Raw genomic sequence first — 23,431 nt, forward strand, 5'->3', positions numbered from 1 at the left:
CAATAGACTGAGGATTGTTTCAATAAACATTATCTCTGAGATAAATACACAGATATACATATTGGGTATTAAGGTCTGGTGATCTCATTCAGGATAACACCGTTTACTGATGAGACGATCACCAAAGTGTCTTTGCAATAAAACAAAGTCTGTTGGAGATTCATGACTGAAACTTGGTGAACAAGTCAGGCATGAATTGAAGTTTATCTGTACCAAATATGGCTGGATTATAAAAAGGATTGTGAATTTTATTAACTGCTTCTTGGGTGACATATTTTTTTTTGGTGGGGGACACCCTATATAACTTTCCTTTATATAATAGACAAGGGCAGCATGGGTAACCACGTTAGTAAGTTAATCAATAAACTCCTATGAAGCTGTCTAAATTAACAAGTTTTTGTCTTACCTTGTTATTGTGATAGTACTCATCTAAATCCTCCAACGGCCGTCCCTGAAATCGGGACGGCACTTCTTCTACCGATGGAGGCAGGCCTTTGCCTGCCTCAAATTTTGGGTTGGGTTTTAATTCGGGCTCATTTTCCTCTTCATCAGAGTCAGCGTCCTCAGCTTGAGCACGCCTCTCTGCAATCCGACGTTCGATATCGAACAACGTCTCTCGGGTGAAATATCGGAAGCGAGATTTGGGTTCTTCTCCTTCTTCCACATCTCGTTCCGTAGCCATGGCTTCTGTCACTACTCCTCTTTGTTGCTATTTTAGGCCAACCGCTCCAGTTCTAACAAGTGACCCCACTTGGGACATTTGACGCAGATACTGAAAAAACAAGAAGAAGAAAGAAATTGTTGTTATTTATTGAATTGATTTTTTTTTTCATAATTACAAAAAAGAAAATAAACAATACAAATATAATAGTATTGTATTCCTGTTGCGTTTAAAGAATGATGACACACTGATATATTAAAATATGTAAATAATAAAGTCGTACACCTGTTTGTTTGTTCCTATTTTGGTTAATACAAACGTACACTTTTTCACAAATAGATTTTAATACTGAAAACGGACTCTTATATACTTTTATCCCTGCATGGTTTCTATAGATACTGTTTTATACAAAAGGAATCAACATTGAAGACGTTATTTCATTTGTGTATAACATTAAAGAAAATCTATTTTAATAATTAGCTCTAACTTTTTAATAGAAATTAATAATAGAATTGCTTTAAGTATTCTATTGAAAAATATTATATAAAATTGATTCATTTATTTTTAATTTAATTTACATTTAATTTAATTTATTTTTAATTATTAGTATAACCAACATCATCTGTGTTTAAAAACGGAAGTAAATTTTCATTTAACCTATGAGTTATTTCCCTTTAAGCTGAGAGATTTTATTTCCCTGTTTGAATTTCATAAATAAAAATCGGTATGTTTTATGCTACCAAAATATCCAAAATAGAGTCAACTTTCAGGAAAATCGTAACAACTTGGGATATTTTGTGTACCTTAAATAGTATGTGACTAAACTCTCCACCCGGCAATATGATTTTTACCTAGCAACGCCGGGTATGTGCTGCTAGTATAACAATATATCATTATTGTCAATGACGGTTATGGATAGTTTGTTGTTAGAAGGGAATACGACTAGTTGATTCTTCTAGAGCCCAAACCGTCAACCAACAACCTTTCAAGTGATCTCAAATGGTTATATAATAACAAATGAAAAGAATATTGATCCTTTTCGATTGTTATTATATAACCACTTAAAACCACCTGAAATGCCCCTTTGAGACGGCATGGTTACTGTAGGCATACTTCAATGGCGTTTTATTCGGCCATTGTCGTTTCACTGAATTGACCTGACTTTGATTGCACCTGCATAACCTTTTGCTGAAAATGACCTTTCAGACATCATGTTTGTGACTTATTTTCTTTTTGACAATTGATCAAATGTGTTGCTTATTCACAGCAGATGCGTGTGTCAGGTTTATAATTTTTATTCAAATGAACTTTTGGTGAGGTGATACTTATTTTGTTTTTTCTTGCATTTGGCCGAATGTCAAAATAATTTTCCGGTACACGCTGTCTAGATATCAAACAATATTTTTTTTGTTTTGTCAGTTTAAAGGTATTGCAACTCTTTTGAGGGTTATTTATACATTTTAAACGATTCATTGAATGCAAAGTTACTATTTCACCCATAACTGGAGGATGAAAATGCAGGTTCATCAAAGAGTTTTAGTGAATAGATGGTCACAATAGATTGGGATTAATTGTAGCATAGGAACCGTTAGGATACCTCGTTCATTTCGCTTTGTTTTCTACAAAATTTTATCTGTTGACATTTTCGTTTGTGTCGTCATCAGTTGATCCTCTTCATGTTTTGAGTTGCATAACCCTAAACCTAAATCCCCTTCAGATTTTTAGTGACCTCCTACATGACCTATATGTAGTCCTGGGCTAGTGATATTGATGTGGGATACAGTTTGGGATATTTCAAATGACTAATGACAGGTGATGTGGTCGTACCAGGGGAAGGGGTGTTCTGTTGTCATGAGACAAACTCAACACTTACATCATATATACTAACAAAAAATAGGTGAGCGGAGGGAGCATATTTTTGCTAGTTATTTGTTATATAAAGAGCAATTGTTTGTGTGCGTGTGCGTGTGTTTTCAGATAAAAATTTTAAAAATCTACCAAAAAACATCCCACAAAGTTAGTATATTCTTGATCAGCGTTACCCTGGATGAATAATATCTAACATTTAGAAAACATATATTCATTCTTTAACCCTAAATTAACACAGTTTTTGTCAATGAGGTGAATCGCTTTTTTTTTCTTTTTTTTTTTTACTTTTTATAGTCTTGTGCTAAAAGTAAATAACTGATATTTTTTTAATCACAGCATCACATGCTTATGTGATGCAATTTCTTACGTACAGTTAAGGCAGCATTTTTTCCCATCCAATGTATTGTAGTTAGTAATCATGTAGTTGTTATGCTTCATTGTTGACCACAACTTGTAACCGTACACTAGTACAGGTCAGACACCTGTGTTGTACCCTGCCTCCCTCACATATGATGTGCTTTAAAAATTGTTTGTAACTGCTTGAAAAATTTTGTCGTTTTATATTTGTATTAGTTCGTAAGGTTAGTGGTTAATTTATATTCATAGTCAAAAAACAAATTAAGTTTGTGACCCAAGTATCAGAATCATATTATTTTTTTTTTAGCAAGAAATGTTATATCAAAAAGCGCCTAATTTTATATAATACCAATTTTATAGGATATTACTAATACGATATTTGCATGATGTTACTAATTTTATATCATATCATTATCATGATAGTTATATGATATTATTAGGGCTAGGACAACAGCATATTCTTTTCATTGTTTTGACTCTCGAGTGTGTATCCATTGATATCTTATATGCTTTTATATAGAGTGATGTGGTTCTCGGCTAATTAACTGTGTCTAACTGTGTCGAATATATACTTAAGAGCCATAACAATGAAAAGAATATGCTGTTGTCATAGTCCTAGCTATTACTAATTCTGTATGATATAACTAATATGGTTTTACATATTTCTAATTTATATTTATTTAATGTTTAATGTTTATATGATATTCCTAATTTTATATCATAGTGCCAATTTTATATGTTACTATTAATCATATTTCTAATTATGATATTAGCACTTCTATATCATAATACTATTTTATATGATGTTACTAATTATGATATTTCTAATTATATTACTAATTTTATTTCATAATACTAAGTTTATATGATATTACTAATTATGATATTTTTAATTATGATATTACTAATTTTATAAAACATTAATTTATGCGATATTCATTTTGATAAATTTAATTGTTTGGTCTTCAATTGTATTTTTGTTTGAAAATAAAATTGGTTGTTTTTGTAAAAGAGCCAAATTTATATAAATATTATCAGCCTACTAATTAATTTGTGATTCTATGCCAAGGATACATCACTCATGTTTGGCTGCCTTGATGATAACTAAATTGTCCAAAAGAAATTCCAATTGCAGAAACTTAAACTATCAACGTTAATTAGTGTAGGCTTATTTAATGTTTATATAATTTTTTGGCGCTTCTACACGATTGGGACGAAATTTCGGAAATCGTAATACTGAATTCACATGAAAACAATGGTATCTATATATTCTTCGTATTTTTATGATGATTATATCCAATAATTACGAAAATCGATAAGGTAGAAAATTATTTATTAAAGAAAATAGAAATTGAATTCGAAGAAAACGATCGTAAGATGCAGGAGAGTTCAAAAGGGAGGTAATTTTCCGTTTCAATTTAAACAAGATGCTAACACGATTAATGTTGTATTGTTTAATAATTCAGTAATATTCAGGTAATTTCGACTGAATAATTTGGAAGCTACTATTGTAACTTATTAAAATTGACAAAAAAAAAATCAGTTGAAACCATTGTTTTTTTTTTATCTGAAAACTCCATTTACGACAACAAAATCTCGTCTCAATTCTGTAGAAGTGCCATTTTTTTATAAACTTCTACTTTGTATTGAGCACTTTTGAAATTGGTTTGAGTTCATGTTCTCAGTATATTTGAACTTGATTAATTGAATTATTATGTTTTTGCATCCTCTGATCCCGTATATACATATATTATTTTTAAAAATCAAATATTTATCTATAGGTTAATAAAACCGAACAATGCACCATTTTGGTCATATTTATAACATAAAATACAAAAATAAATCTTGAAAATTTCATTAAACACATGTGCATCACTTAGTAAATAAACAAAATGAATAGAAATTAAATATTTTTTCCTTATAATCACTTTACATATCTTACGCAATAAGAATAAATATGTATTTAGAAATATGGGAATCATACAGTATAATCAACAGCCGAGAAATCGAAAACATTCTAAATATACAACAAATAATTGTTACCAAAAACATTAAACTTAATTTTGTTTGTTATGTGAAAAGATTTGAAAGTAATAATAAGCTTGGTTTCCCCAATTTTCTCAGGCAATGCTGGGACTCAGGTCATGCTAGTGAATAATATAATGCATTTATCTATTGATTATTAAGTTTATATAAAAATAGGCAATAATGATATGTATGCATATACAACAAATAAATTTTAACAAAGGTATTAATTTTTATTTTCTACCAACCAATAGAGTTTTAAAGTTTTGAAACTGTTTTTAATTTTTTAAAAAAATTTTCGTTTCCATTATGGCCGATACATCTTTGCAGTTGTTAATGTTTCATTAGTGAAAAACAAATGACTTACCTTACCACTTAATTTAAGTTTGATTGGTAATTCTCTTGGACTTAGGGTTAGTGGCAAGGTAAGCCATTTTTCTTTTACTATCTTTTAAGTCTGAACTTAGCGACCATCTCTAAACAAAATAGATCCTCATCTTTGTTTGGCTAAGTTTAAGTAACTATAACATAATAAATCTTACAATCATTTTCAACATTTTTAAACTATACAGTACAGTAAAAAATTTTAATGTGTTTGATAAAAGTTATCCGTTGCGCATTTTATTTGTTTTCGATTTCTCAGCTGTTAACTATACTGCATGATTGGCCAAGAATTCAATTTCGATATGATAAAAATATAGAATTGTACAAAAAGGCAAAAAGCGAAAATAGTAATAGATAAATAAATAAATAAATAAATAAATAAATAATAATAATAATAATAATAATAATAGATTCATCAACTTCAGATTGGTGACGGAGATGTGAATGACAAAGCACATTCCAGACTATAACGACTGAGGCTGGCAGAAGTAAATTGAGAATTTGTCGTGACTATGTAGAAAAATAAATAATGAAGCACAATAGATCGCTTGTTTTAATGGCACTACTCTCGTCTTCGTGACTCTTCAACCTTTTTTTAGTTAGAAATAGGATGAATTATTTTTGAAACGATCAACGTAATAATAATAATAATAGAAGTGGTAGTAGTAATAATAATAATAATAATAATAATAATAATAATAATAATAATAATAATAATAATAACAACAACAACTATGATAATAATATTATTATCAATAATAATAATAATAATAATGATAACAATAATAATAATAATAATGATAATAGTAAGAAGAAGAAGACTAGTACCTTAGGGAGGCTTATTACCACCCAACTTCCAGTGAAGACCAATGGTCGCTGTCAACGAGAAATCAATGGTAAGCAGCTGCTGTGATAATGTAAAATATTTTGTAAAGGTTATTGAAAGAGGTGGAGAGTACTGGAAATCTGGGGAGACTTGTTGTTACTCAGACTCCAGGGAACACCACAAGTTGTTCTCAAAGAACAATCTTTGATGATGGCTTGTGTGAATACTCCTAGTGAGTTAATAATAAAATCCTTGAATGCAGCTAAAGGCAAAAACTTGACGAGCAGAAACCGCTACAGATGTTCTCTCTGATTCTCTCTCCTCTGATCTCGAGTGCGTGGTTCAGTGGGGGAAGACGTGGCTGGTTACCTTTAATGCATCTAAAACCAAACTCCTATCTTTACATCATCAACGCTCTGATCCCCATCTGGCATCAATTGAAATGGATGGCTCTCGTCTAGGAGAAGCCCCATGCTTTGACAAGCTTCTGGGTTTGTCCTTTACTCCTGATCTGAAATGGAACACGTACATCAAGTCTGTTGCCAAGGTCGCTGGAAAGATGGTGGGATCCTTCTACCACTCCAGAAGATATCTCACTACTGATACAATTCTCTATCTATATAAAAGCCAAGTACGTCCAAGGATGGAATACTGCTGCCATATCTGGGCAGGAGCTGCTAAAAACAGCCTATCCTGCCTTGACAGAGTACAAAATAGACTTTGTGGCTTAGTGGGGGATGTCCTTTTCTCTACCCTGCAACCTCTCTCCCACAGAAGAGACGTTGCGAGCCTATCCTTGTTTTATCGTTATTTCCATGACAGGTGCTCGTCTGAACTCCAATCTCTGGTCCCCCCTCGCCAATCCTTCACGAAAAACACCCATCTAGCTGAATTCACTGTGAAAAATTTCCCCCACTCTTTATCTGTGCCTAAATCAAAACGTAGATTCCATGAACAAAGCTTCTTTCTTAGAACTATACGTCTGTGGAACTCTATTCCGTCTGCCTGCTTCCCACCTGACTACAACTTGGATGTCTTCAAGTCCAACGTTAACAAATTCCTAATGAACAGCCCTCTTAAGTAAACACTTCATTAAACTCCACACCAACGTACTGTACTTGCAATAACCCTTATCCCGGAGTGGCTTCCGGGCCTTGATAAGTGGTTACTACCGTGTAAAAAAAAACAAAAAACAAAAAAAACACAAAGGAACATCACATGGAATCATGAAAACTGAAACTGTATAATTGTAAGTTAATCCCCCTGCGCCCCTGCCTTCCCCCCATTTTCTTTTGTTTGTATGTGTATGTGTGTGTGTGTGTGTGTGTGTGTGTGTGTGTGTGTGTGTGTGTCTGTGTGTGCCCATAAACTGATGCCAAACCAAATAATCGAGGAGGGTCAAGGAGAATGGAAAGACCGAAGAGAAAAAGCACTAGCCAGATCGCCGTCAATGAGAAATCAATGGTAAGTGGCTGTTGCAATAATGCAACTTCATCTGCAAAGGTTATCGAAAGAGGTGAAGAGTACTCGAAATCTCGGGAGACTTGTTGTCACTCAGACTCCAGAGAACACCACAAATTGTTCTCAAAGTGTGACAAATTAGGTACAAGGCCATAAAAAATATGGAGTGGTGGTGTGGGGCTACATGTTCTATACTTCGCCCCGATTCCAAAGACCAAGGAAAAATTCACCAAATAAAGTTTGGGAATCAATGAGTCCATAACCAAAGCAGACAGCCAAGTTGACTAAAGTAATCTCCCTTAGATTCTTAGATGTTTTCACTCGGTAAATTGCCAGGAATGTACGTGTACGTGTTCTTAGGTGTATGCGCTCATACGTGTACGTGCCTTGAGAATTCGTCGCACATATTTAATGACAATGCGCTATCTCAAATTTCAACATTGCAAACAAGAAACTAAATCTACCCTATCATAGCAGGGCGTTTTAATATCTTTCTCTGCATGTTTTTCCCAACCTATTATTTATTTAAGATGTTATATAACACCGCGCATGCATGCAGGATGTACAGATGTAATGTCAGTGTGAAGGATGCATTTCCCCTCCCGACACCTAATCTATGATAACCCCCCCCCCAACCCACACACACTTAGGAAACTAGACTGTTCTGTGTAAACAAACCGATCTGCTATTTTTTTAAATCACTCAAAATACATTTAAATTATATTTTCAGCATTTATTCAATAAACTATAGTGATAATTACATAATAGATTTATGTATGGCATAATCGCAGTGACACACTGGTTCTGGTTAGATCACCAAAGTTAAGCAACGCTGAGCTTGGTCATATAAGATAGGTGATCATTTTGGAATAACCAGGCGATGTATGTAGGAGGGCGTCGACACCTCTCTGCAAGAACTGCAAAACCCTAACTTGGTCATTACCTCTGAGTGGAATATAGATGCGACTGGGGATCGCTTGTGAACTTAATATTCCCACGAAATTTCCCCATTCGGGGAATGTCAGTTCAACCTATCTAAGGTGAATGCCAATGGCACTCACAATCATGTAGTATAGTAACCAGAGGAGAAATCACCCCCCCCCCAAAAAAAACAACAACAAAAAAAACTAAACAACTAAAATCTGTTCCCAAATGCATTAAAATTTAATTTCCTATTGACCTGTAAAGTTTTAATGTTCTGAAACTTTTTATTACAAAATTTGTTGCTTTCACTTAACCTAACATGAATCAATCACGGATTGCAGGCAAATTTTTTTTTGTAGATGGTCGCTAATTTCAGGTTTAGAAAATAATAATAAAAAAGTGTACCCTTATCTGACAGGCAACTATTCTCTGACTTAGGGTTAGTGTTATTGTAAGTCTTTTTAAAAAAAATTAATTTAATTTTTAACTTTTTAAAGTGCTTTTTTTCTTGTTGTTGTTTGTTTTGAGCGATCTGCAGGGCCCTTAATTTTCTTGACCTTTGACCTGTTACCTTTATAGCTGTGGATGTGATATGTATTTTTCTCAGCAAATTGTAATAATATGAAATTGTTTCGATTGTCTTTGACTGCCATTAACTACTCTATCATTCCTTAATTTTATTTTATCTTGCTATTTTCTTTTTCTTTTATTTCTAAGCCACATGCATTCCACCGCTTTGTCCGTCATAAGCACAAATAGACAAAAGTTTGTAGACCTAGAAATAATTTCAAGAGTGAAATAGCCACGGCTAAGAGAAGACGCACCACAATGACAAGGAAACATAATGGAGGCACAGAAAATAGTAATTTGCGATTTGTGGAAAATTTAAAATGGTGTGCAGAATAATGGACAATCAACAATTCCCTCATTATCCAAAAACTATGAGGTTGCTTGCACGGCAACTGAGAAGGCTAACTTGCTTGCCTGGTGGTTCACCTGCAATCTTACATCCAATAAATCACTCCCTCCGAAATTTCCTTTTACGGGCAGAAGCCACAATCAAAGATCTGAAAATCATCTCTTCTCATGTTTGTGATATTAAGAAAACGTAGACACCTCAAAGCATGTAAGCATGATCTCATCCGTGCTATACTATAAAAGAAATAGTTGCTGAGGTTGCTCCAGTTCTTTCCAAACTCTTAAACAAATGCCTTAACGAATCTTGCTTTCCTGACTGCTGGAAAATAGCTTCTATGGTACAAGTTTTCAAGAATTCTGGTGAAAGAACAAACCGCTGCCCCCCTCCTTACCAAAATCTTTTAGTCTATAATCAATCAAGCATTAATCCACCACCTCATAGATACTAAACTTCTTTCTAACCGACAGTATGGATTTAAGCAAGATCGTTCTACTGCAGCTATCCTAACTGTAATCTCTGAGCATATATACGACACACTGGATAAGCTAGCCCTTGACCTCTCCAAACTCTTAATCAAATACCTAACCGAGTCTTGCTTCCCTGATAGTTAGAAAATTGTCTCTGTGATACCAGTATTCAAGAATTCTGGTCAGAGAAGTGACCTGCTCAAATATTGCCCCATCAGTATTCTTCTTTCCTTTGCTAAAATCTTTGAGTCGTTAATCAATCAAACACAAGTCCATCACCTTGTAAATGCTAAGTTTCTTTCTGACCAACAGTATAGATTTAAGTAAGCCCGTTCCACTGTGGATATTTTAACGGTCATCTTTGACCGCATATACCATGCACTGGATAAAGCACAGAAATCTAGGGCTATAACCCTTGTTATATCAAAAGCCTTTGACAAGGTTTTACATGAAAAACTACTCATGAAAATTTAATCATATGGTATTTCTGGATGAATACTCAACATAACAGATCCTTCCTAGACAAGAGAAAAATCTAGATTGTCCTTGATGACCGTACGTCTAAACATCATGATATTAATATGGGTGTGCCTCAGAGGTCGATTCTTGGATATTTACTATTCCTCATATTCATAAATGGCTTCCCTGGTAAAGTTATCTCTGAGATTGGTATATTTGCTGATAACAACATGCTCTATAACAGACACGAAAGGAAGACCTCCAGTCTGTAGTGAAATAGGAGCATAAATAGATAGTAAAATTCGATGCTGTCAAGTTTCTTTTTTTTTTTTAATAATTACAAGAAACTTTTTCAACCACTGATTGCTCATCGCTGAAATGTTGCATCTCTGAGCCTGTTTTACAAGTATTTTAATGGAATATGTTCTGACGAACTCATCGCACTTGTGTCCTTCTCAATGTAAATACTTCCAACTAACTCAACAAGCAAAAAAAAAACAAAAAAAAAAAACAACAACAAAAAACAAAAAAATTCACACCTACACTCTAGAGCTTCTTAGATGCTAGAAAGCCTTCCACTCAAAATACTGCTACACTTTGGAATTCCTTCTCGGGTCCCTGTTTTCTTGACTGTACTGACATGCAGAAGTTCAAGTGTAACGTGAACAGACATCTCGCTGCTCAACTCTCTACATAGTATCCCTGTAAATTTGGTCTTACAATGTCTAGCAGTATTTTGAGTAGAAGGCTTTCTAGCATCTAAGAAGCTCTACAGTATAGGTGTGAGTTTTTTTTTTTTTTGCTTGTTGAGTTAGTTGGAAGTATTTACATTGAGGGGACATAAGTGCGATGAGTTCGTCAGAACATGTTCCATTAAAATACTTGTAAACCTAGAACTCCATCCTCTAACGTAGACCCCTACTACCATGTCTCCTTCTCCAACATCAGGAGTCTGCGTTCCAACCTTCCAGAGCTTGAAACCCAATTACAGGAGACGAAACCAGACATATTCTTCCTAAGCGAAATTGGCATAGGGCCGACCACTTCCTTAGAAGAGTTCATAATTAAAAGATACTCTAACTTAACATCTAAATCTGACCCCCAAGATCGCCATGGGCATGAAATATGTACCTACATTAAAGATGGCTTTCCTTGTGGTAGGGGTATCTCCTATGAAGACCTTTATTTACCTTATATATGCTTCCAGGGTGCACTTGCTTACACCACTACATTTATATTTGCCCTCTATCGCCCCCACAAGGGCGGAGTTGCTCTCTTTAAGAGCATATCTGAGAAAATTGACCACATCCTATCTGCTCATCCTTTGGCTAACATCCACATTTGTGGTGACTTCAACATCCACAATGTGGAATGGCTGACCCACTCGAACAAAGATGATGAGGGGAGGTTCTGTCATGATTTTGCCATTGCCTATGACCTCACCCAGATTGTTCACGAACCCACCCATGTGCCCGATACTTCCGGCCAGTACGCTAGCCTTCTAGACCTTTTTCTCACAACTTCCCCTGGGCTATGTTCATGTTCCATTCTGTCTCCTCTGGGATCTTCCGACCACTCGGTTGTATCAGTTAAGATAAAAACGAAATGCAATAAGTCTTCAGAGGTACCTCTCCACTGTACTGTATATCGATACTCTACGGCTGACTGGGATAGCTTCTGTACATTTATATCTGATCTACCTCTGCATTCCATGTTCAAAAGGATGTGTCCTCCATAGTATCAGACCTGACTGAATGGTTAATTGTTTGCATAGACCGATTCATTTCATCCAAAAAATTCCATCAAAAACCTAACAGCCAGCCATGGCTCTCCCCTCAATATGCTGCTGCCATCGCACACAGAAATCACTTTTTCCATAGCTACCAATGTAATAGATGTACCGAGACTAAAGCTGCTTTCAGGATTGCTAGCAACCAATGTAAAGGAGTAGTAAAAAATGCAAGAGAGCTATATGCTCAGTCCGTTAAATCCGAAGTAGCTGAGCAGCGGCTTGGTTCCCACCAGTTCTGGCAAATAGCAAACAGGATCCTGAACAGAAGCATGCATTCTATCCCAACTATCATCAATGGACCTGAGGTCATCTCGTCAGCATCAGACAAGGCCAAACTATTTGCCAAGAACTTTGCAGCTAATTCTACCCTATGCGATGAAGGCCATCAACTCCCCGTATTTCCTCCTATAACAGACAACACACTATGCAACATACAAATATTTGTGTGTGAGGTCGCCAAGCTAATCAAGAACCTTGATTCCAGTAAAGCAATTGGCCTTAACGGCATTCCAATTATAGTGTTGAAAAAGCTTCAACCAGAACTTGCCCCCATACTTACAAAACTGTTTAAGTGTTGCCTTAAGGAGAAGTGCTTCCCAACACCCTGGAAAACCTCATCTGCATGCCCTGTATTTAAGAATTCAGGTGACAAGTCTTCTCCCTCTCAGTACAGACCAATAAGTCTTCTGTACATCATGAGGAAGTTGCTGGAATCCATATTTAATAGTCAACCACCTCAGCAGAAATAGCCTTCTTAGTGACATGCAATATGGTTTCCGTTCTGCCAGATCTACAGCAGATGTGCTAACGGTTATATCTCATAGGATTAGTGAATCTCTTGACAAAGGCTTCCTCTCTAGGGCAATTGCTCTTGACGTATCAAAAGCCTCCGATAAGGTATGGCATAAATGCCTACTTCACAAGATTTCCAGCTACGGTATAACTGGAAATGTTTTCTGAATTATTAAATCATTTCTCTCTGATAGGCTCATAAGAGTAGTGGTTGATGGGCAGAAATCAGAGGCCCTCAGTATTAATGTTGGAGTCCCTTAGGGGTCCATTCTGGGCCCAACTCTCTTCCTGATCTACATCAATGATCTCCCAAAACACATACTTAAATCATTTGTTGATCTATGCTGATTACACGACCATCTATGGCAACACATCAAAGGCCGTAAATGACAAAGTTCTCTCTGATTCTCTCTCCTCTGATCTCGAGCGCGTGGTACAATGAGGAAGAGGTGGCTGGTTACTTTTAATGCATCTAAAACCAAGCTCCTATCTTTACATCATCAACGCTCTGATCCCCATCTGGCATCAACTGAAATGGATGACTCTCGTCTAGGTGAAGCCCCATGTTTTTATAAGCTTCTGGGCTTGACCTTTACTCCTGACCTGAAATGGAACACGTACATCAAGTCTGTTGCCTAGGTCGCTGGAAAAATTGTGGGATCCTTCTACCGCCCCAGAAGATATCTCACTGCTGATGCACTTCTCTATCTATATAAAAGCCAAGTACGTCCAAGGATGGAGTACTGCTGCCACATCTGCGCAGGAGCTGCTAAAAACAGCCTAATCTATCTTGACAGAGTACAAAATACACTTTGTGGCTTAGTGGGGGATATCCTTTTCTCTTCCATGCAACCTCTCTCCCACAGAAGAGACGTTGCCAGCCTGTCTTTGTTTTATCGTTATTTCCATGGCAAATGCTCGTCTGAGCTCCAATCCCTGGTTCCCCCTTGCCAATCCTTCACGAAAAACACCTGTCTAGCTGAAACCACTGTCAAAAATTTTCCTCACTCTTTATCTGTGCCAAAACCAAAACGTAGATTCTATGAACAAAGCTTCTTTCTTAGAAGTGCACGCCTGTGGAACTCTGTTCCGTTTGCCTATTTTCCACCTGACTACAACTTGGATGTCTTCAAGTCCAACATAAACAAATTCCTGATGAACCTCCCGCTTTAGTAAAACACTTTATCAAATCTCAACACTAACGTACTATACACTCAATAACCCTTATTCCCGAGTGGCTTTCGGGCCTTGATAAATGGTGACCATCTTGTACAAAAGAAAAAAAAAATTCCAACCAGATGAAAAACTCAATATACGAGATAGAGCAATAGTATTTTTCTGATTATATGAGTCATTTATTGAAACTCCATGGAATAAGGAAAATAAAAGTTTAAACTTTTGTATTCCTTGTCGAATAATAAATTTGTCGTATATTTTTAATTTACTCGATTTAATTCATAATTTTTTCGAAATCAATTTTCATTAATAACTAATTTTCTACTTTATCATTGTTCGTAATTTTGGGGATATGTTACTATATTCGATATTCAATTTTTCGATTTTCGATTTTTGTTATTATCTCGAACAAGCACCCATTGTTCTTACCATGTTTTACAATTCTTAAAATGAACGAATCAAGGACATGGGGTTTTGTATTGCTGGGCTACTTGTTCCTCAAGCGCTGTTACTTTTTGGCACATGTAATGAAATTATAGAACCACTCCCTACAGCAAAAATTTATATATAAATAAAATAGTTTTATCCATAGGCACGTGTTTCGTCGTCTCTATGGCGCACCAGTGTGGCTAGAACAATCGAGATTCGAAACCGAGATATATATATATATATATATATATATATATATATATATATATATATATATATATATATATATATTTGATAACATTAGACAGTCTAAAGAAAATAAATATAATTTCACTGGTTTTTAACATTTTATTTTACATGTAATAGTCAACAAAAGGGAGGGGAACTGCCAAAAATGATATTTTTCCTCCCCAGCAGTTTACAGAGTGAAACTGAAGGCGGTAGAACAAGTAAGTAAATACGTGCCAGAGAGCTTAAAGGAATATGGCATATTAAGCCTACCGGAATGCCAATAATTTAAGGAGAACTAAAAACCATTCCATAAATGAGAAATTGAAATCAACAATAACAGTAAAAGAGAAATTGGAATCAACAGAAAGACTGACACCAAACAAATAATGCCGAAACCCGGCGAAATATTAAAAAAAAAATCTCATGTACGGAAACCAACACAAATAGTTAATATAACCAAATGCAAACAAGCACAGGAAGTATAATCACACTTCGTAAGCACAACTAGAAATATAGAATGTAGTAAGGCGAAACCAAGTGAAATAAAACTGCTCGATTGATACATAAGAAAAAGAACTATAATCTGAAAACTCCCTTCCCCTAATCTCAACAAGAGCAACATAGGTTGGTATCTCAGAAAATGACTAAGGTGGTTTGGTTCTGAGAGGTTGGGGGGTGGGGGCGGTAGAGGGGAAGGGATAGCACCATCCACGCCTTGTCTGAAAGATACGGAGAGTGATGGAATCCCCAGAGGTTTATTGTCACTCATATTCCAGAGAAGGCAAACGGTCGTTATAATCGATAACGCAACGGTAAGTGGCCGATGCGAAAACGTAAAGTGATTCGCAATGAAGAGGAATGGTATTCTGGTGAGACTTGTCACTCAGACGCCGGGTAACACCATCTGCTTTTGCCAGTGAACTATCACAGGTAAGAACTTGTGTGAGAACGCCTAGTAAGTAAATGACGACGACGATGATGATGATGATGATGAAGAAGAAGACCGCGTGCTGACAAAAAGCGTTCTCAATACGAAAAAATATCGTAAGATGCATATGTGCCTGAGCGTGTCAGTGTGCTAAATAAATACATCATATGTTTGATGCAATCTGAATAATAATAATTAAAAGAAAGAAAGAAAAAAAAGGGAATGCGACTCCACTAGTGCGCTTTTATATACATGCACGCGCGTGCTCGTTCGTGCATAATAAAGGTACATACATGGAGTTGCATTTCGTTTTTTTGTCTTTTTCTCGGGAGTCACCGCTTATCAAGTTCCGGCGACCACTCTAAGATAAGGGTTAATGAGTGTTAGGTAGATAGTGAGACAACACCGTGATGATCAGTAGTGGCGGAACTTGGGTAGGGCTTAATTATATAAAAGGACGACTCAACAAAAAACTTATTTACGTTAAATTTGAAAATGACCATGTTATAGTCAACTATAGTTTTTTTTTCTCTACTAATTCGCACTTTTTATTTTAAGATTCAAATATTAATAACTACATTTTATTTCAGTATTTAATTTATGTATTTCTGTTGTATTAAATGCTAGCTTCTTTTTTTTTTTTTTTTTTTTTTTTTCTCGTCCATAAATGTTTATCTACCAAGTTGATCTTAAATATTGTATAATCAATCCATTATATTATCATTTTCAGTCCCCCACCCCTAATTTCTGGCTCCCATCTTATCTCGCAATTACTTATAACGTCACCAACTAACTTCGGAAGAACCCCCCCCCATCCGATTTTGTTTTATATCATAAGTTGCTTAAAACGTGATTAGTTAAAGTTCAGAATAAAATCACGCTTTCTCTTAACGGTTAATTTAAAAAAAAAAAAAAAATCTTCTGAACGCTATTAAAAGTTAAATTCTTCACTAGTTTGGAGACGGAATGCGTTGTTGTGATAAGTGATTTTTTTCTCTACTAATTCGCACTTTTTATTTTAAGATTCAAATATTAATAACTACATTTTATTTCAGTATTTAATTTATGTATTTCTGTTGTATTAAATGCTAGCTTCTTTTTTTTTTTTTTTTTTTTTTCTCGTCCATAAATGTTTATTTATCTACCGAGTTGATTGCAAAAATAGATTACCTAATTGTACTCATTTTTAGTTCGTGGGAGGGGAATCTATCACCATACTTTCCCTTAAACAGGTCCGTTGGATTTTTATTAAGTACAATACTTAATAGTTATTTTTTATTTTTTATTTATTTATTTATTTTTTTTTTAATGGAGAGTAGAAAACGCATTGTGGATGCGTTATCGGCAGCTCCTGTTACTCTCGCTTCTTCTTATTTGTCCCTCAGTCCTCATTTTTTAAATGAGTGATTTTTCTGACAAAGGGAGAAGAAAAAGCTGTTTTCTAGGTTGGCAGTATTTTTGCGCGAACAGTTGGCAGAGTTGGTGGAAATTTTCTGTTTCTATGTCTATCCTTGTAGCCATGTCACTAGTAAGGGTGCTGGAGGTAAACGTTTTGTCTGGGCTGACGTTATCCGCCTGATAGTCAGGGACCCGAACCTTCGATTAACCACTAAGGAGGCTGTCCTATCAGCAGGTGCAAAGTACTGGGGCTGCTGTATTGCCATTTGGTGAATGGAATCTGGACCATGCAGTAGCTTCTGGTGGGGCCTCTCGATGCCATACTAGTGGGTAATTGTTACGGCTTTACCTTATCATGTGGTACAAAAAAAAAAAAATTCTTCGTTTCTTTTTCTCTCTTAGTTTCCCCTCTCTGTCCTGCTCTAAGTAAATCTGTCGACCTAGTCCACAAATTCCAAAATTTCATCATGACAAGTTTCAAGAAAAAATACACGATTAAACCCGGTTCTCCAACTTCCAACGTAGACCCCTACTACCATGTCTCCTTCTCCAACATCAGGGGTCTACGTTCTAACCTTCCAGAGGTTGAAACCCAATTGCAGGAGACTAAACCAGACCTTTTATTTTTAAGTGAAACTGGCATTGGACAGGCTATTTCCCTAGATGAGTTTGCAATTACAGGATACTCTAACTTAACTTCTAAATCTGACCCCCAAGATCGCCATGGGCATGGAATATGTGCCTATATTAAAGATAGCTTTCCATGTGGGAGGGACATCTCCAGGGAAGATCCTAACTTACCCTATATGTGCTTCCAGGTTGCTTTAGCTCACACTACTGCATTTATATTTACTCTCTATCGCCCCCACAACAGCGGAGTTACTATCTTTCAAAGCATATCTGAGAAAATTGACCAAGTCCTTTCTACTTATCCTTCAGCTAACATTCACGTATGTGGAGACTTCAATGTTCACAACGTCGAATGGTTGACCCACTCAAACAAGACCGATGATGAGGGGAGGTTCTGTCATGATTTCTCCATTGCCTATGACCTCACTCAGATTGTTCAGGAACCTACCCGTGTGCCCGATAATGACGGCCAGTATGCGAGCCTACTAGACCTTTTTCTCACAACTTGCCCTGAACTATGTTCAGTTTCTGTTCTGTCGCCTCTTGGATCTTCCGACCACTCTGTTGTATCAATTAAGATAAAAATGAAATGTAATAAGTCCCCAGACGTACCACTTCATCGTACAGTATATCGATACACTAAGGCTGACTGGGATAGCTTCCGTACATTTATATCTGATCTACCTCTGCATTCCATGTTTAAAAAGGATGTGTCCTCTATAGTATTAGACCTAACTGAATGGTTAATTGTAGGTATTGACCATTTCATACCCTCTAAAAAGTTTCAGCAAAAACCTAACAGCCAGCCATGGTTCTCTCCAGAATGTGCTGCTGCCATTGCGCACAGAAATCACTTTTTCCACTGCTTCAAACGTAATAGATGTATGGAAACTAAAGCCGTTTTCAGGACTGCCAGCAACCATTGTAAGAAAGTAATAAGGAACGCAAGAGAGTTGTATGCTCAATCTGTTAAGTCCAAAGTAGCTGAGCAGAGGCTTGGTTCCCACCAGTTTTGGCAAATAGCAAACAGAATCCTGAACAGAAGCGTGTGCTCCATCCCAACTATTATCAATGGACCTGAGGTAATCTCGTCAGCATCAGACAAAGCCAAACTCTTTGTCAAGAACTTTGCAGCTAATTCTACCCTTTGCGACCAAGACCGCCAACCCCCAATATTTCCTCCTGTATCAGAAAACACGCTATGTGATATACGTATATCTGTACGTGATGTTACCAAGCTAATCAAAAACCTTGATTCCAGTAAAGCAACTGGCCCTGATGGTATTCCAATTATAGTACTCAAAAAACTTCATCCTGAACTAGCGCCCATACTTACAAAACTGTTTAAACGTTGTCTTAAGGAGAATAGTTTCCCATCTCCCTGGAAAATCTCATCAGTATGCCCTGTATTTAAGAATTCAGGTGATCGCTCATCCCCCTCTCAGTACAGGCCAATAAGTCTCCTGTGCGTCATGAGTAAGTTGCTAGAATCTGTGTTAAATACAGAAGTAATCAAACATCTCAACAAAAATAACCTTCTTAGTGACACTCAATATGGTTTCCGTTCTGCTAGATCTACAGCAGATGTCCTTACAGTTATATCTCATAGGATTAGCAAATCTCTCGACGGTGGCAATCTTTCTAGGGCAATTGCTCTTGACATATCTAAAGCCTTTGATAGGGTATGGCATAAAGGTTTACTTCATAAGATCGCTAGCTATGGTATAGCTGGAAAAGTCTTCTCAATTATTAAATCATTTCTTTCTGATAAGTTCATAAGAGTAGTAGTTGAGGGGCAAAAATCAGAAGCTCTCAGTATTAATGCCGGTGTCCCTCAGGGATCCATCCTGGGCCCAACTCTTTTCCTGATCTACATTAATGATCTTCCAAATCATATCCTTACATCATTTGTAGACATTTATGCTGACGACACTACCATTTATGGTACCACATCTAAGACAGTAAACGAGCAAGTACTCTCCAATTCTCTCTCCTCTGATCTTGAGCATGTAGTACAATGGGGAAAGGAGTGGCTGGTTACTTTTAATGCATCTAAAACCAAGCTTCTCTCTTTACATCATCAACATTTTAATCCACATTTGTCATCAATTGAAATGAATGGCTCTCGTCTTCAGGAGGCCTCAAGTTTTGACAAGCTTCTGGGCTTGACCATTACTCCTGATCTTAAATGGAACACGTATATCAAATCTGTTGCCAAGGCCGCTGGAAAAATGGTGGGATCTTTCTATCGATCCAGTAGATATCTCACTGCTGATGCTATTCTCTATCTATATAAGAGCCAGGTACGTCCAAGGATGGAATACTGTTGCCACATCTGGGCAGGAGCTGCTAGAAAGGACTTGTCCTGCCTTGATAGAGTTCAAAATAGACTTCGTAGCCTCGTAGGAGATGTCCTTTTCTCCTCCTTACAACCTCTATCTCACAGAAGAGATGTTGCGAGTTTGTCTCTGATGTATCGTTATTTTCATGGAAAGTGTTCAACTGAGCTTCAATCTATGGTCCCCCCTCGCCAAACTTTCACAAGAAACACTCGTCTAGCTGTAAACACTATCAATAATTTCCCCCACTCTTTATCTGTGCCTAAACCTAAACATAGATTCCATGAACAAAGCTTCTTTCTTAGAACTGCACGCCTGTGGAATTGTCTTCCGTTTTCCTGCTTTCCGGCTGACTACAATATGATTGTGTTCAAGTCTAAAGTAAATAAGTTCTTGATGAGCCGTTCCATATAAGTTATTAAATTTACCAAATTTTCATTACTAATGATTACTATATTGACCAACTTCTACTGTACACTCTTTAACCCTTATCCTTGAGTGGCCTCTGGGCCTTGATAATGTGGTGATGCCTTTGTAAAAAAAAAAAAAAACAAACAAAAAAAAACTAGAAAGCAGCCCCAGGATATTGTGTTTCACAAGCGAACAGTTCTAGTACAGTTCATTGAATTTTCGTTTAGTTTTAGACACGGATTGAGAGTGAGAAAATTGTTGACAGTTGTGGCTTGACAGGTATTTGTTACGAATGCTTTACAAGAGGAGGGCATAGATTGAAGTTCAGTCGAGCGACTGATTCATATATAAACCTTTACACATTCGTAGAAGAAAATAGATTATATAAAAAGAATATTTATATGATTTTAATAAAAACTGGATGAGAAAATCTAAACGACGAATTATGTCCAACTTGCAAAGAAGTTAATTAAAACCTTATTTAGACCAGGACCAGACCAAGACTGGGGGGGGGGAACAAACAAAAAAACAAACAAACAAAAACAGGATTTTGTTTGTTCTTTTTTTTTTTTTGGTATATATGGTATCATGCTGATTTGATCTGGTTTTCTGTAATATCATGAATAACTAAATGACCCCCCCCTATCCCCCTCTCTCTCTCTCTCTCTCTCTCTCTCTCTCTCTCTCTCTCTCTATATATATATATATATATATATATATATATATATATATATACGTACATTTGTAAACAGATATATACTGATAATGTATACATCCAAGAAAGTTATTCAAAATTGCGACAATTAATTAAGCTTAATAAAATTGATGTACATTTACAGAGTATAGATAATTTTATTAAAGATTCCCAAGTAACAGAAGTATTCACTTAATTCTCATTTATATTGTTCTATTACTGCATCTCACACGTGTTTCATTGAATATATATATTGGACTTCCGGTTCGTTGACTGTCATGGCTCTTGTGGGCTGCGACGTTGTTTGGCTGTGGAATTTATTATATATAATTTTTTGTGCATTGATATTCATATTAAAAACCCTTTTTTCTATTTATTTAAAATATACAATTTTGTCATATATAGGTCATGCAATTGAATTCATCTGCAAAAGATGTAGCTAATCTGCATATTCTTTTAAACATTCATTTTAATTAATTCCCTATTTTTCGTTTTTTTATGGGATGATCATCTTTAGTTAACTATTACGTGTAATTATGTTCATGCAGATATTCTACATGATTTATACTTGTGTAATATTTTCGTAAAAAGGTTATAGCAAACACAAACCTCTTTATATATATGTTTATGTATGCGTATATATATATTTGTTTAAAATATTTTGCCTACAAAACTCCTGTCAGTTTTTGGTCTACAGACATGAAACTTAATATATAGGATATTCGAAACCATGCGAAACTTTATATTTGAGTTTTAGCCGGGAAAAATCGGTACGAAAATGTGAAAATTAAAGAAATTGAATTTGCTGGGTGAAGGTCGAATGACGGCATGTGTAACATAATAGCTATTACTTCATGTTTTAATTTTTAGCCATGCAGCAAACATGTCTTCATAGCCAAGGCATTAACGTCAAAGGAAAACGTAAATCGTAAGTTAAACGTTTTGGTTTCGATTCTCGGTGGTGGCGCACGAGTCATTTTCTTTTAACTTTTTAAATCATTACTATATATTGGGTCCAATATAATATAATAAATACGAAATCTGCATTAATCAAAATATATTTAAGCGTATTTTACGACCGGGCAATGCCAGGCGGCCTGCTTGTTTTATTGTCACGAATATGGATGTGAATTAAGGGAATACTTCGGTGACTTATGACTGTTTACTAAATTATATATATATATATATATATATATATATATATATATATATATATATATATATATATATATATATAGTAAGTTATAAAATGTATATGGCGATTAAGCTACACTGAATATTCCGCGTTTCATCCCGTCTTCTAAGATTCTTCAGGCTTATGCGCATAAGCCTGAAGAATCCTAGAGTGGATGAAACGCGGAATATTCAGTGTAGCTTAATCGCCATATACATTTTATAACTTACTAACTAGCTCTACCTACGTATTGAGCACTTTTGAAGTAAATACTTAAAGTTTACGCATAAATCTATACTTTCGTATGTGAGTAAATTAAGTAGTTATATATATATATATATATATATATTAGTGACCTGGCAAAGCCACAGGGGAGACAACCAAGCTATATTCATTCCAAAGCAGCAAAACTAAAGCTGGCTTGCCATGGCACTATATATACAAATGTAGGCAAATTTGGCCATATTTTATTGCCTTTAAAATATAGGTTTCTTTTTATCAATTGCCATAAAATTTTAACCATAAAATAGTATTATAACCTTCAAAAAGCCTGCAAATTTTCATGTAGATTCGTCCCATAGAACCAAAGATATGCGCATTTCAATATTCAGTTTGGCTACGAGTATATATATATATATATATATATATATATATATATATATATATATATATATATATATACCACCTTTTTTTGGCAATTTTATAAATTCGACACCTCGGCGACTATTGATTAGAATTTAACAAATAAAGACTCGTTGGAAAGCTAATGACTTGAATTGTGTAGTGGGCTATGTGACATTTAACCGTATAGTCGCACATTATTGTTTAAAAAAGTGGGGGATCATTTTCTATATTAACTTAACGTAAAATGAGATCCCACTTTATGACAATTTTGTGAGGGTCTGCTATTTTTTTTTTTTTGAGTGATGTTTATTGTGGCCTGATAGACCAACGCAAAACCTACTTTAAAAAAACCTGTTTTCAAACTCTTTTTGGGTATGCTTAAAATGAATATCGCATTTCAATTTTCCGCAAATATGTATTTTTCCGGGTATTAAGCAGAAATATGCGTGCTTGCGCGTACG

At 35.5% G+C, this 23,431-nt stretch overlaps 1 protein-coding gene across 3 annotated transcripts in view; it reads right to left on the reverse strand.

The window, feature by feature from the left end:
• LOC145260449 (sodium channel protein para-like) overlaps nucleotides 1-23,431 on the reverse strand; it is a 645,789-nt gene that overhangs the window by 245,898 nt on the left and 376,460 nt on the right. For all 3 annotated transcript variants that reach the window (XM_080118504.1, XM_080118501.1, XM_080118503.1), the window contains one exon: nucleotides 407-772. In XM_080118504.1, the coding sequence (XP_079974630.1) occupies nucleotides 407-682 (276 nt within the window). In that variant the 5' untranslated portion in view covers nucleotides 683-772. The remainder of the gene's footprint in view (nucleotides 1-406; nucleotides 773-23,431) is intronic.

The sequence above is a fragment of the Euprymna scolopes genome, chromosome 36 (genome assembly GCF_053919585.1).
Source record: "Euprymna scolopes isolate OS-2025 chromosome 36, ASM5391958v1, whole genome shotgun sequence".
NCBI classification, from domain to species: domain Eukaryota; kingdom Metazoa; phylum Mollusca; class Cephalopoda; order Sepiida; family Sepiolidae; genus Euprymna; species Euprymna scolopes.